The following is a 13089-nucleotide window of genomic DNA, read 5'->3' on the forward strand; positions in this document are numbered from 1 at the left end:
TCATTTACAGATGTCGCGCAATCGCTTTTGTTTCAACCCAGCCATTAAACGAAGATAATTATATTTATAATTCAAAATGTCTGTCATTTTTAGCTTAGAAACATTAGTTGATGTCTAATATTTCATAAAAAAAAAAAAACGACTTTAAGAAATTATTCACTCGCATATTTTAAACTTTTAAACAAATTACGTTACAATGAAAAAATGGTTTCTGTAAAAACGTCACGGATATCTATCTCATAACTGTCGCTGAATTGTATTTTTTTTGTTACTGTCGCATTTTCACTGATATGTTAGATTATAAGTAATCGATCCAAACAAAGAAAATTTGGAAAAAAAAAAAAAAAAAAAAAACTTTTAAAAGGGTAAATATATGAAAAAGAACATTTCGACCACTCCTTGATGTCTGCGATTTCTGCATCGCGACCCTTGTTATATTACCATGTTTCACCCATAAAAACTAAAAAAAAAATCCAGCTTTGGCCATTCACAGCTGTGTCGTGACACCCAGTGATGCCTGCTACATGGAGTTTTTGGCTCGAAACGAGGTAAGTATGCGATAATATCTCGTTAAAGTCATGGCGTCTGTAATCCTGCTCACGCGTGCGCTCACCTCCAGATAGGGTTTTGCCATTTTTTTTTTTTTTTTAAATGCCCTCCTGTTCAAAATTTTTCTTCCCCCAGAAAATTGAGATTTTAAGCTTTCCAATGATGAATCACACATGCATATCAGACAATTTAAAAATTTGGCTAAAATGGGGGTCTAAGAGCGGAACTTCAAGTCACCTGAGTGTTTTCCACCATATGGCGGGGAGAGCACGCAAGAGCAGAATTAAAGACGCCATGATTTTAACGAGATATTATCGCGTAATCACCTTGTTTCGATCCAAAAACTCCATGTAGCATGTATCACCGAGTGTCAAGACACAGCTGTGAATGGCCACAGCCGGATTTTTGGGGGATTTTGTGGGTGAAACATGGTAATATAACAAGGGTCGCAATGCAGAAATCGCAGACAACGAGGAGTGGTCGAGATTTTCTTTTTCATATGTACCATATACCTGTTTGAACGTTTTTTTCAATTTTTCTTTGTTTGGATCAATTATTTATCATCTAACATATCGGGGAAAATGCGACAGTAATACAAAAAAAAAAAAAAATACAATTAAGTGATAGTTTTGAGGTAGATATCCATGACCTATTTACAGATGCCAAATTTTTCATTGTGACATAATTTGCTTAAAAGTTTAATATACAGGTATGTGAGGGAAATTTTTTTAAAGTCGTTTTTTTTAGACATCAATTAATGATTCTAAGCTAAAAATGACAGACATTTTGAATAATAAATATAATTACTTACTTTCGTTTTATCGGGTAGAAACAAAAGCGGTTGCGCGACGTCTGTAAACGGGTTTTCAAGGTAAAACGGACACATTGAAAATAGTTTGGGGGGTTCATGCGCCATGAATCTGCTATAGCAGCATATAGACATCTTGTTCTATCAAACACAACAGTTCTTTTGGCTTAAAATACAGCAGTTTACTTTAAAGAGGGGTGCAAAAGCAGAAACTGCTTTTTCAGTCTTGTCTGTGTTTTCCGCCATATATTTTTTCCCCATATATTTACGATAAATTTTTTAAAAATATATTTATCCCCTAATGGTCATCCATTATGCATGCTAGCCGGCTGGATTGGCTTAAAAATTGGAAAAATAGGAAAAAATATCCACAGCAAATCAGCATATGATTACAAGCACTCACTGAAAATACAATCATCAAGTGAGTGGTTTCTTAGCAATGACTGCTCAGAGGTTTAGTTAGCCATAGATTGGCATACGCAGATGTCGACTTGATATGCAGCACTTTAGGGAGCAAGCAAAAAAAAAAAAAAAAAAAAAAAAAAGACTAGAGACGTACGCATAGCCATTGAGGTGGATTATGATTTACTGATCGGCTTTACTATTATTGGCTAAAATTTTAAATCATCACTTTTTTTTTGGGAAAGAAGACTTCAAGCATGGCTGGTTCACTATTTGAGACATTTTCCCTTTTACCAATTGCTAAGGCCGTTTTCATTTTATTATTGCAGTGTATGAAAACCTATAATTTACAGACGAATAGATACTGTATGCGTATTTTGTGCATTTTCTTTATAGTGGCTACTTGTAGGCAGATACATGTTATGAGATGTAATAACTTTGCTTATGTGCCTGAGACCCCTTTGTGCTAGGGATGCAATATGCACAGATGTTTCGATACATATTGTGCTGGCTGAGGGCTACTGCGGAGTGGAACATTGTTGTTTATATTAAAGTCAAGCATTGCTGCACTTTTAATGAATGCTGAAGTCGTGCTGAAAATTGCTGCTAGCTTTATTTTATTAAGATACAGAACGTAAAATGGATCCTGATATGTATGCACAGGAGGATTGATTTTACACTTCATGATTTGAATTTATTATAAGTGTCACCATATATTGGAATTTTCAGCATTCTAATTTTGTTAGAGAGCTTGTTTGTCCTCATGTATTATGGCCATTAATGACTGAATTGATAATGCTAAAAGGGTGCTAAATCCTCCGGAAGGTGAATGACAAAAATATGGTCGTAATTCATTTCACTCTTTTGCAGTACGTTTTCCTAAATAATACAACAATGCAGCTTTTCTACAACAGCAGCAGGGTGTATTAATATTTTTTATTACTCTATCAGACAATCAATTTCTTTAGTAGGATATTATATATGATACAGTGTATTTCACCTATTATGACATTAGCTACTAATGTGTTTGGTGTGTTACTTCAAAGACCATCACTAAATAATTCATGCACGTACAGTGGGGCAAATAAGTATTTAGTCAACCACCAACTGTGCAAGTTCTCCTACTTGAAAAGATTAGAGAGGCCTGTAATTGTAAACATGGGTAAACCTCAACCATGAGAGACAGAATGTGGAAAAAGAATAAACAGAAAATCACATTGTTTGATTTTTAAAGAATTTATTTCCACATGAGTGGAAAATCAATATTTGGTCACCTACCAACAAGCAAGATTTCTGGCTGTCAAAGATGTCTAACTTCTTCTAACGAGGTCTAACGAGGCTCCACTCGTTACCTGTATTAATGGCACCTGGTTTAACTCATTATCAGGATAAAAGACACCTGTCCACAATGTCAGTCAGTCACACTCCAAACTCCACTATGGCGAAGACCAAAGAGCTGTCAAAGGACACCAGAGACAAAATTGTAGACCTGCACCTGGCTGGGAAGACTGAATCTGCAATAGGTAAAACGCTTGGTGTAAAGAAATTAACTGTGGAAGCAATTTTTAAAAAATGGAAGACATACAAGACCACTGATAATCTTCCTTAATCTGGGGCTCCATGCAAGCTCTCACCCCGTGGCATCAAAATGATAAGAAGAACGGTGAGCAAAAATCCCAGAACCACACGGGGGGACCTAGTGAATGACCTACAGAGCTGGGACCACAGTAACAAAGGCTACTATACGTAACACAATGCGCCGCCAGGGACTCAAATCCCGCACTGCTAGACATGTCCCCCTGCTAAAGAATGTACACGTCCAGGCCCGTCTGCGGTTCGCTAGAGAGCATTTGGATGATCCAGAAGAGGACTGGGAGACTGTGTTATGGTCAGATGAAACCAAAATAGAATTTTTTGGTAGAAACACATGTTCTCATGTTTGGAGGAGAAAGAATACTGAATTGCATCCGAAGAACACCATACCCACTGTGAAGCATGGGGGTGGAAACATGATGCTTTGCGGCTGTTTTTCTGCAAAGGGACCAGGACGACTGATCTGTGTAAAGGAACGAATGAATGGGGCCATGTATCGAGAGATTTTGAGAGAAAATCTCCTTACATCAGCAGGGGCATTGAAGATGAGACGTGGCTGGGTCTTTCAGCATGACAATGATCCCAAACACACAGCCAGGGCAACAAAGGAGTGGCTTCGTAAGAAGCATTTCAAGGTCTTGGAGTGGCCTAGCCAGTCTCCAGATCTCAACCCCATAGAAAATCTGTGGAGGGAGTTGAAAGTCCGTGTTGCCCAACGATAGCCCCAAAACATCACTGCTCTAGATGAGATCTGCACGGAGGAATGGGCCAAAATACCAGCAACAGTGTGTGAAAACCTTGTGAAGAGTTACAGAAAACGTTTGGCCTCCGTGATTGCCAACAAAGGGTACATAACAAAGTATTGAGATGACCTTTTGGTATTGACCAAATACTTATTTTCCACCATGATTTACAAATAAATTCTTTAAAAATCAAGCAATGTGATTTTCTGTTTTTTTTTCACATTCTGTCTCTCATGGTTGAGGTTTACCCATGTTAACAATTACTGGCCTCTCTAATATTTTCAAGTGGGAGAACTTGCACAATTAGTGGTTGACTAAATACGTATTTGCCCCACCGTATATATACTCAGAAATATGTTATTGTACCATGTTCTATCAGGTTCATGGATTATTATGAATATATGTACAGTATATTGCTAAGAAAAGACAGCTGGTAAATTAATTTTTGCCCAAAAATTATTTGCATTTCACCCCAACCCTTAATATTGTGGATTTTCTGTAGATTTTTAAAAGAACCTGATCTGATTCATTATACTAAAAACAAAAATCCAAGACGTTGCTATAATACTTCAGTGCTACTGAAGAACGTCACAAGGGAAATTCTGGTTTTTGTATGAATAACTGAATTAGCTTTGTCTCATTAATCCCCAAAATATATTATTATAGTTGTGTAAAGCTGACTGTTAAGTGTAAACTGCATTTGAAGCTTTTTGGCTGTACCTACCCATAGAGCAGTCAGGTCCCATCCAGTTAGGGTCACAGCTGCACAGCCCAGTGTCAGGGATGAAAGCTCCGTGGCCATGGCACTGGTCTGGACACTGAGCCCGGGGCAGCTCACAGTGGAGCCCTCCCCAACCTGGTTTGCAGTGGCACTCCCCATTCACACAGATGCCATTGTTGGAACATGTCGGGTCCAGGCAATCCACTATAATGAGCCAGAAAAAAAATCAGTCAAAAAAGCCCAACTACACAAACAGGAATATGTCACATCACAGCATATACCGAGAGACAAAGAATTGTTATGAGTAGGTGTTTAAAGAAAGAAAAATGACAAGAGCCTTGTTTTCATCCTTTGTGTACACCAAAAGATAATGGAATAAAAGACAGCATTAGCAGACATTACCGAGGCAACTAAAGCAAAAAATAATGAATGGCGGCATCTTTTAATTGTGTGTCACAATAAAAGAGCAACAAGCCATACTAACAAATTGACATTCTGTGCAGGTTTATTATGTGCATGTGATATACACAAAGTAGATTCTGCCCAACAGCCCGCTCTCGGAAAAAATACAACAATTGCCACAACAAAAGAAAAATAATTTGACAAATTACCTCTTCTCAAGACCCCCCAACCTCACCTACCCTTACTGTCTAGCTCTCTTTGATGTGTCCTGCTCAGTCAGCCTCACCTTGTCCACTTTCCACTCCTCAGCTACTGCTGAGCACCCCATCCCTGTGCACACATGCTCACACATTGCAACCTCTGCCCTCCATTTGTGTTTGCCTGGCAAAAAAGGCGAATCACAGCTATTGATTTTCATGTCAGCGGCACTCCAGGTAAATTGTTCGAGGGACTCTGCGGGGATGAATCTCAGATATGAAACCAGGAGAGAAAAGATTGAATTGAGGATGAGAGCAGGTGCTAATGCTGACCTGTTTCTGTGGCCTTTGGTCTTGACCTCCCTGGCATGTCACTCTCCTAAACACTCAACTACTCAACTCCTAATCATGTTCATTTTTCCCACAGGGACACATTTTTCTTTCTCATTCGAACCATCCCATTCTGATCAGTATGCATTTTGACATTTTACTGCAGCTTTGACTACCCCCCTTTACAAATTTTATGCCGTTTTTTCCAATTTTGCTCATCCATCTTCCTGACGACCAAGAGTGTGGCAGGCTAGTACTTCTTAACAGAGATCAATAGATGCGATTTAATCCCTTAATAAAATTCTGTGATGTGTTTGGCTGCAGTATCATCCGTCAACGTTGTGTATATATGGAGGGATAGGACGCTTGCTCAATGCGAAATTCTGCAATGATGAGCTGTCACACTGGCGCTCGCTGGAGTGTTGCTGTGGATGGACGATGTGCTTGTTTGGCTGCAAACAACCATGTTTCTTATAAAATAATCACCATATGTGGAGATGCAACGGTGTGCTCTTTATCAAGCCGTTGCTTGCAAGTAGTATGTCACATGGGACCATAGTGCACTATATTAAGTTCATTCTTAATTCAGTTTGATTTTAAAGTATATGGGAAATGTATTTGCACTCAAAGTGAGGATATAAACAGCTTAATTATTAACGCTAAAGGCCACATAATACACTTTTCACCCTATTTAACCTAAATATCAACAAAGGGGAACCTTTTAGAAGCCAAAAGACACGAAGAAAAATGGTCCAGTAATTTTGTTTGACCCTTTTCACAAAACCAGGATTCAAAACAAGCGGTTGCGAAATTCCTTGGTTTTCTTTGTCACAGATTTTTCGACAAAAAACCCGCGTAATTTACTGGGATATGTTTGTGAAAGGGGAAAGATTGCTAGTTAAAGGTACAAAGGTTAATGAGTGTAACGCATCTTACTTCAATGAATGCATTATAATGGGAAGACAAAATTTGAATTGATGCTATTGACCATTTATCAAAAATATTTCTAACAAAATTCTCCCAAACTCATGTTGCTTTACTTTGACATTCTTGATTATACCTCCTTTATTGCAGTATACATGTAGACCTCTCACCTTCTGCACAGCTCTGCCCTTTGTATCCAATGGAGCACACACAGTTGCCATTGGTGCAGCTGCCGTGGCCGCTGCAAAGAGGATCAAGGCATTGTGTGACAGGGACATCACACTCAGGTCCTTTCCAGCCACTGTAACATGCACAGGAACCTTTGTCGTACTGGCCGTTACCACTGCATAGCACCGGGCATGCCGCTGGCAGGAAATAGGAGAGCAGGAGAAAAGAAAGCCTAATTTTAAAGAGCTTTTTGTAAGTCACATTGCTAACTTGAATACACCATTTTTATCCTGCCTTCATTTTACCGTGTGGAGGCTAAATAGAGTGGTTAGGGGGCTGGAGAGTGGCGTTGACACAAAGAGTAATTAAAGATAAAAGGTAACTAAACTATTAATCAAAGCTGTCTATCTCAGGTGAGAACAGAGCAAGGGATACATTAGCTTGACGAGCTGCCATTCATCATCAGTCATTTTGTCACCGCTCAACACGACATCTTTACGACATTTAATCGTCCCAAGCCTACTCTCGTCCGGATGCTTTCTTTTATTAGACAGCATCATTATGGTAAAATTGAAGAATACCACTGTGAGATGTCAATACCTTTGGAGCAGTCCATGCCGTGGAATCCCGGGAAGCAATGGCATACGCCAGAATTGCACTCTCCGTTACCATGGCAATTGCGCGGGCACTCTTGCACGGAATCTGTGAGCAACACAAAGTGTGATGGAGGAAGAGAAAGAAGAGAATGCATCAAAGCGTTCATTAAACCATTGGCACTATCCTCATTTTGTGATACTGCGGTACAAGTTGAGCAAAAAGAGTCTCACATATCAAAAGGAAAATAATTTATTCCTGTAGACGGTCTTGTTCCACAAGGTAGAAATTTTGGTACTCTATTAATTTTTCTGCCACCAAATCCACCGGGAAGAGTGTCAAGTAGAGTTTTTGGAAGCTGAAACTCTCACCTTCCGTGCTCTCGTCCTCATCTTTTCCTCCAAATCTCTAGCCCCTTCTCTGCCTGCCTCTTGTCCTAATGCCACCTCTCTTCCACTCCTCACATCCTTCCCGCCACTTCACCCCATAGTGGCTTGCCCCCACCATAATGGCTTTCCATCTCTTTACTCACTCCACTGTGCCCTTGCCACCTCTGCTCCTCTTACAATGCTCCTTGTGTAAAAGTGGTGACATGAGACGGCAACACTGAATGATTCTCTGCTCTGCTTGACTCATTCTGCCATGTTCTCGTAAGTGTGCCCTAAACACACTAGAAATTAATTGCCGCCCTTCGAGTCCCGAAAACAATTAATTTATATGATTAAAGCAGCATTCAGTTTTTGACAAACTAGGTTATGACTTTTGCTCATGACTATTTGAAGTAACTGACTAGTTACCTTTTGCCCATGTGTAATTTGCTTATAGTACTAAGAAGATACACATGCAAAAGTGATTTCTCAATAAAAAATGCTCACTTTTTTATTGACACTATTATATAGTTATTCAATTAATTACTAATGTCCCCATTATTGCATTTTTTTTGTTTTAAACTGTATTAAATTTGATAAAAATAGGACCAAACATTAATTACCGTCATACCGATTCCACTCTTGTCTGTAGTCTAGTCACTTCCCGGCTCGGTTACTGTAACTCACTGCTCTTTGGTCTCCCAAATAAGTCCCTCCAGAAACTGCAGCTCCTCCAAAACTCAGCAGCACGCCTCATCACTCAGACCCCTACCAAACATCACATCCTCCCCATTCATCTGTCAACTCCACTGGCTCCCAGTAAAACAAAGAATCAACTACAAGATCCTTGTCATTACCTTCAAAGCACTCTATGGCCTTTTCCCTCCCTACCTATTCACTTCGCTCCTCCTCTGTCCTCCACCTGTGTCTGTCTCGCCACCTTCGGTTCTGGAGCTTTTAGTCACTGTGCCCCCCAGCTCTGGAACTCCCTACCCCCTTGATCTTCACAATATATCTGCCCTCTCTCTCTTTTCAAATCCAGACCGAAAACACACCTTTTTACTCTTTCTTACCCACCATGATCCTTCTCTCATTTTTATCTTGACCTCTTAAATTTTAATTTATTTGTATCCTTTTAATCTACTGGACTGTCTCAGAAAATTAGAATACACAATATTCTAATTTTTTGAGACAGTCCTGTGTATATATACAGGACTGTCTCAGGAAATTAGAATACACAATATTCTAATTTCCTGAGACAGTCAGGAAATTAGAATATTCTAATTTCCTGAGACAGTCAGGAAATTAGAATATTGTGTATTCTAATTTCCTGAGACAGTCCTGTATATATACACAGGACTGTCTCAAAAAATTAGAATATTGTGTATTCTAATTTTCTGAGACAGTCCAGTATATTTATGATTGTTTTGTTGTTATTGTTGTTAAGCTATTGTGTTCCCATCTCTTACGAAGCATCTCTGCGTGTCATGAAAAGCGCTCTAGAAATAAAATGTATTATTATTGTTATAATTAGGGCTTTTGGTAAAGACTACATAACATTTTTACGATAATTCCTTTCAATGTATTTATACTTTTTTTCTTTATCATGGTGCAAACCACTTAAACAAGTAGGGTATAGCGATAACAGCAAATACCCTCAACACCAAAAGGATAAAAAATGAGTTCTTCCAAGTAGCAGAGTTAATCAAACATTTACTGTACATACCGTATTGGTCCGAATATAAGACGGCCCTGATTATAAGACGACCCCCTCTTTTTCAAGACTGAAGTTTGAAAAAAGACTTTTTGAAAACCAAATGACTTTTTATACAGAAAATAATTACAGTTCATCCGAAATAAAATGATTATAGCAATATTTTCTAGAAAAAAACCCCCATTTTATTTGGCCTCATTCAAATCTTAATATCTGAACATTTAAATATGTAAACTAAAGTGCAATCACATTCGTGAATTAATGGCTTCTGGTTTTTTAAATGTAAATAAACCAATCTATTGTGATAAAACAACAAAATTGCAATAACTGCATTAACCATCAAAGTGAAGTCTAACTGTAACTGTAGTCTTGAAACAAATCTGAATAAGGAAAATTGTCGCAATAAAATAATGCAAACTGGTTAAACTTTAGAGTAGCTGAAATCTGTCATGACAGAAAATCGCTTCAATGATATCTGGCGCCATCTAGTGTCGTGAATGGGTAGAGTAGCTGAGATCTGTCATGACAGAACATCGCTTCAATGATATCTGGCGCCATCTAGCGTCGTGAATTGGAATAATGTCTAGACCGCGAATATAAGACAACCCCCTCTTTTTCAGTCTTATTTCAATGCAAAAAACACTGTCTTATATTCGGGCCAAAACGGTATATGAATTTATCTGTATTCATTACATGTTGAAAGCCTCCATTAAAGTGGCTGGGTGAGACATCCACCTACAACTTTACTATGCTGACTCACCCATAATGTTTGTGCTGAAGGAAACTGTCTCCCTCTCACGACCATCATTGTAAAAAGCCAGATGCCAGGCCCCAGAATCCAAGTACTGGACGAACACTGCCTCATTAAGAACCACAGTCTGGATGCTCCTCCTTTCTCGTGGAGACTCAACCACGCTCCACTTCTCCTTCCCATCCAAGCGTTCCATGTAATCATACTGCAGGAGAACATGGGAGAGAAAGTAAATTTAGATTTTCAGAGATAAAGTACTACTGTTTTTGTCTTTTTTAAAAGTCAAACTTAGTTGTATACACGTATGAATATACAGTATATGTATATATTTACCATTCCTATTAATGCTATTTACCTGTGCATGTGAGGGGGGAAGGCCCTTACGAATATAGACCCCGAACAGGGCATCCTTGCCCAAAGAAATGTTGAATTTGAGGAACTGGGCTTGACTGAGGTACAGCAAGGACCTCCAAAATACACCTGGTGGGACTTCTTGAGTGGCTCTCCTCCCTACGTCAATGTTGCCCGTGTCTATACTACTGTTACGTCCAACCCACGGACCTGGAACGAGGGGGGAAGAAACTGTGTAGTATGTGATTAAAGGCATCGTTAACTGTTCACAATTTTATAGCAAAATCTACCAGTATAATTCAGAGTATTTGAATCTCATACAATGAGAACCTTTAATCATAGATGTTTTAAGAACTAAATGTGGTTCACTGTGACATTGGAATGGAGTATGAAATCGTTGAATGAAAGCATTTATTATCAGTCTTTTAAAAAGATTGTTGATAGAACAGATAAGCAGACAGTGTTACAGGAGAAAACTCATAGCAATCTGCAATCAGTTCAGCCGTCTAATTGTGGTAGGTTTGCAGCCTAGAGGTGAAAATAGAAGACAGACATGCAGAATAGAAATGAAAGGGACATGGCGGTTCTTTCAGTAATACCGAGCTAAGGCACAAAGTGGCTTCCCAAAGTGAAACAAGAAAAATACATGGGAGTTCTTAAAAGGGTGAGAGACAATGCAGTGGGGGTGTTGGTGAGCCTGCCGATATTTTATTTGGCTGATAAACTGCCGATTGCACTCCATAACTCAGCAGAGTGGTTAAAAAGCTCTTAGTGATGGCACAGCTAGTATGGTGCCATCATTTATGGACATCTTTGAGATGGCGTGAGCCCATTTGGGTAAAAAAAAACTCTATTAGTGGCTGACAATGTTATTTAAAAGCCTCAAAGGCAGTGCCGGTGTACTGTAAATTGCTTTAGTCTTTCATTTTTGTAAGCTCAAAGGATAACGACAGAGTTACTTGTTGGTCCATCTCCAGCAAATGCAATTGCACCCTTGTGTAGTGGTTTTAGGAAATATGTTTAAGTAAAAATAATTGGTTGTGGTACGCAAGATTTTATAGGTGTCTATATTTTAATTATTCTATGATCGATACTTCATACTAATTCTTTAAAATAGACTACCTTTTCAATTTCCGCAAATGATGTCAGGACAAGAGTGGTGAAGTCAACTCAGGTTTAGATCGTGATGACTAAATATTAAGGGTGTAACGGTACATGTATTTGTTTTGAACCATTTCGGTACATGGTGCTAGGTTGGGAACAGAGGCGTACCGAACTAGTTTCTGACGTAATGTAACCCTTACTTTTTGAGGCTGTGAGTCGATCGGGTTGCAGTTTCTTTGTGTAGATTATATTTACTCCGTCTTCTCTACTATAATGAGGACCAACATGGTAGGACAGTATAACCCAGAAACTTCAACGGCACGACAACGTGGCCGCCGCGAGAACGCAGTGAAACGCGGGCGTTAAAGTCAATCAGCCAATGCACCCCAGTCGCAGTGCTGCCGCTAGACGCGTCCCAGAAGCGGCTCAACATGACGCAAGCGAAAAGAACGGCAGAGTTTATTATATGACACGAGACGCGACCCTCCTGTGTCAATACTACTACCGGTAGCTAGGATCAGGCAGACCAGAAGTCACTCGTGTAAAAATACGGTGGATCAGGTCGATTTTCAAACTAATATGCAATCGTAACCCACTTTTTGAGTCCATCAGATCTCTTGAGCGGTAGATCGGGGCACAGTTGACTTGTCTTTGCTGATTTACTGCTGTCTTCTCTGCTATAATAATAACCAACACGGCCCCGTGTTCAATACAAAACCCTCCTACCACAACAAAACAAGTAGGAACTAATATTCACATAGGAACTAAAGTTATACAACAAAAAAAATACAATATAAATGAATACTACATCACATCTGTAAAATATAAACACATAATAAAATAAATAATAGCCCATTTAAATAAAATAAATTGAAATGAGCTAAAACACCTGTAATTAAATAATAATAATAATAATACACATATCCTTCTTACACAATTAAAATCCACCAATAAAGCTTTTGAAAACCGTTCATTAAAAAAAAAAAAAAAAAAAAAAAAAAAAAAAAAAGATTCATTGAGGCATTTCATTTGTAAAATACATGTGAAAATCTTTGTCATTGGGATTGCTTTTCTCTTTAGCACAGGACTTCTTTTTTCTTCTTTCTTTCGGAAAGAAAGCTGACCAATGCGCGGGGTCGGAAATGGCAAATCGTTGTTAAATACCGCTACTTTTTTAGCAGAATTCTAGCTTTGTATAGGCTAATGTTCCTATTGTTGAAAGCACAAAGGTGTGTAATAAACAACTAGCACATTTAGATTTTGCATTTTGTTTTGTTACTGTACCGAAAATGAACCGAACCGCAAAACCGATGTACGTACCGAACCAAGATTTTTGTGTACCGTTACACCCCTACTAAATATATTTATTC

The 13089-nt window shown here is 38.8% G+C and overlaps 1 protein-coding gene across 22 annotated transcripts in view; it reads right to left on the minus strand.

The window, feature by feature from the left end:
• tenm2a (teneurin transmembrane protein 2a) overlaps nucleotides 1-13089 on the minus strand; it is a 342932-nt gene that overhangs the window by 36905 nt on the left and 292938 nt on the right. For all 22 annotated transcript variants that reach the window (XM_057849548.1, XM_057849549.1, XM_057849546.1 and 19 more), the window contains 5 exons: nucleotides 10620-10825; nucleotides 10274-10469; nucleotides 7438-7539; nucleotides 6840-7034; nucleotides 4820-5020 (listed from right to left, as the gene is read on the minus strand). In XM_057849548.1, coding sequence (XP_057705531.1) covers nucleotides 4820-5020; nucleotides 6840-7034; nucleotides 7438-7539; nucleotides 10274-10469; nucleotides 10620-10825 — 900 coding nt within the window. The remainder of the gene's footprint in view (nucleotides 1-4819; nucleotides 5021-6839; nucleotides 7035-7437; nucleotides 7540-10273; nucleotides 10470-10619; nucleotides 10826-13089) is intronic.

Source organism: Corythoichthys intestinalis, chromosome 11 (assembly GCF_030265065.1).
Source record: "Corythoichthys intestinalis isolate RoL2023-P3 chromosome 11, ASM3026506v1, whole genome shotgun sequence".
Classification (NCBI taxonomy): Eukaryota; Metazoa; Chordata; class Actinopteri; order Syngnathiformes; family Syngnathidae; genus Corythoichthys; species Corythoichthys intestinalis.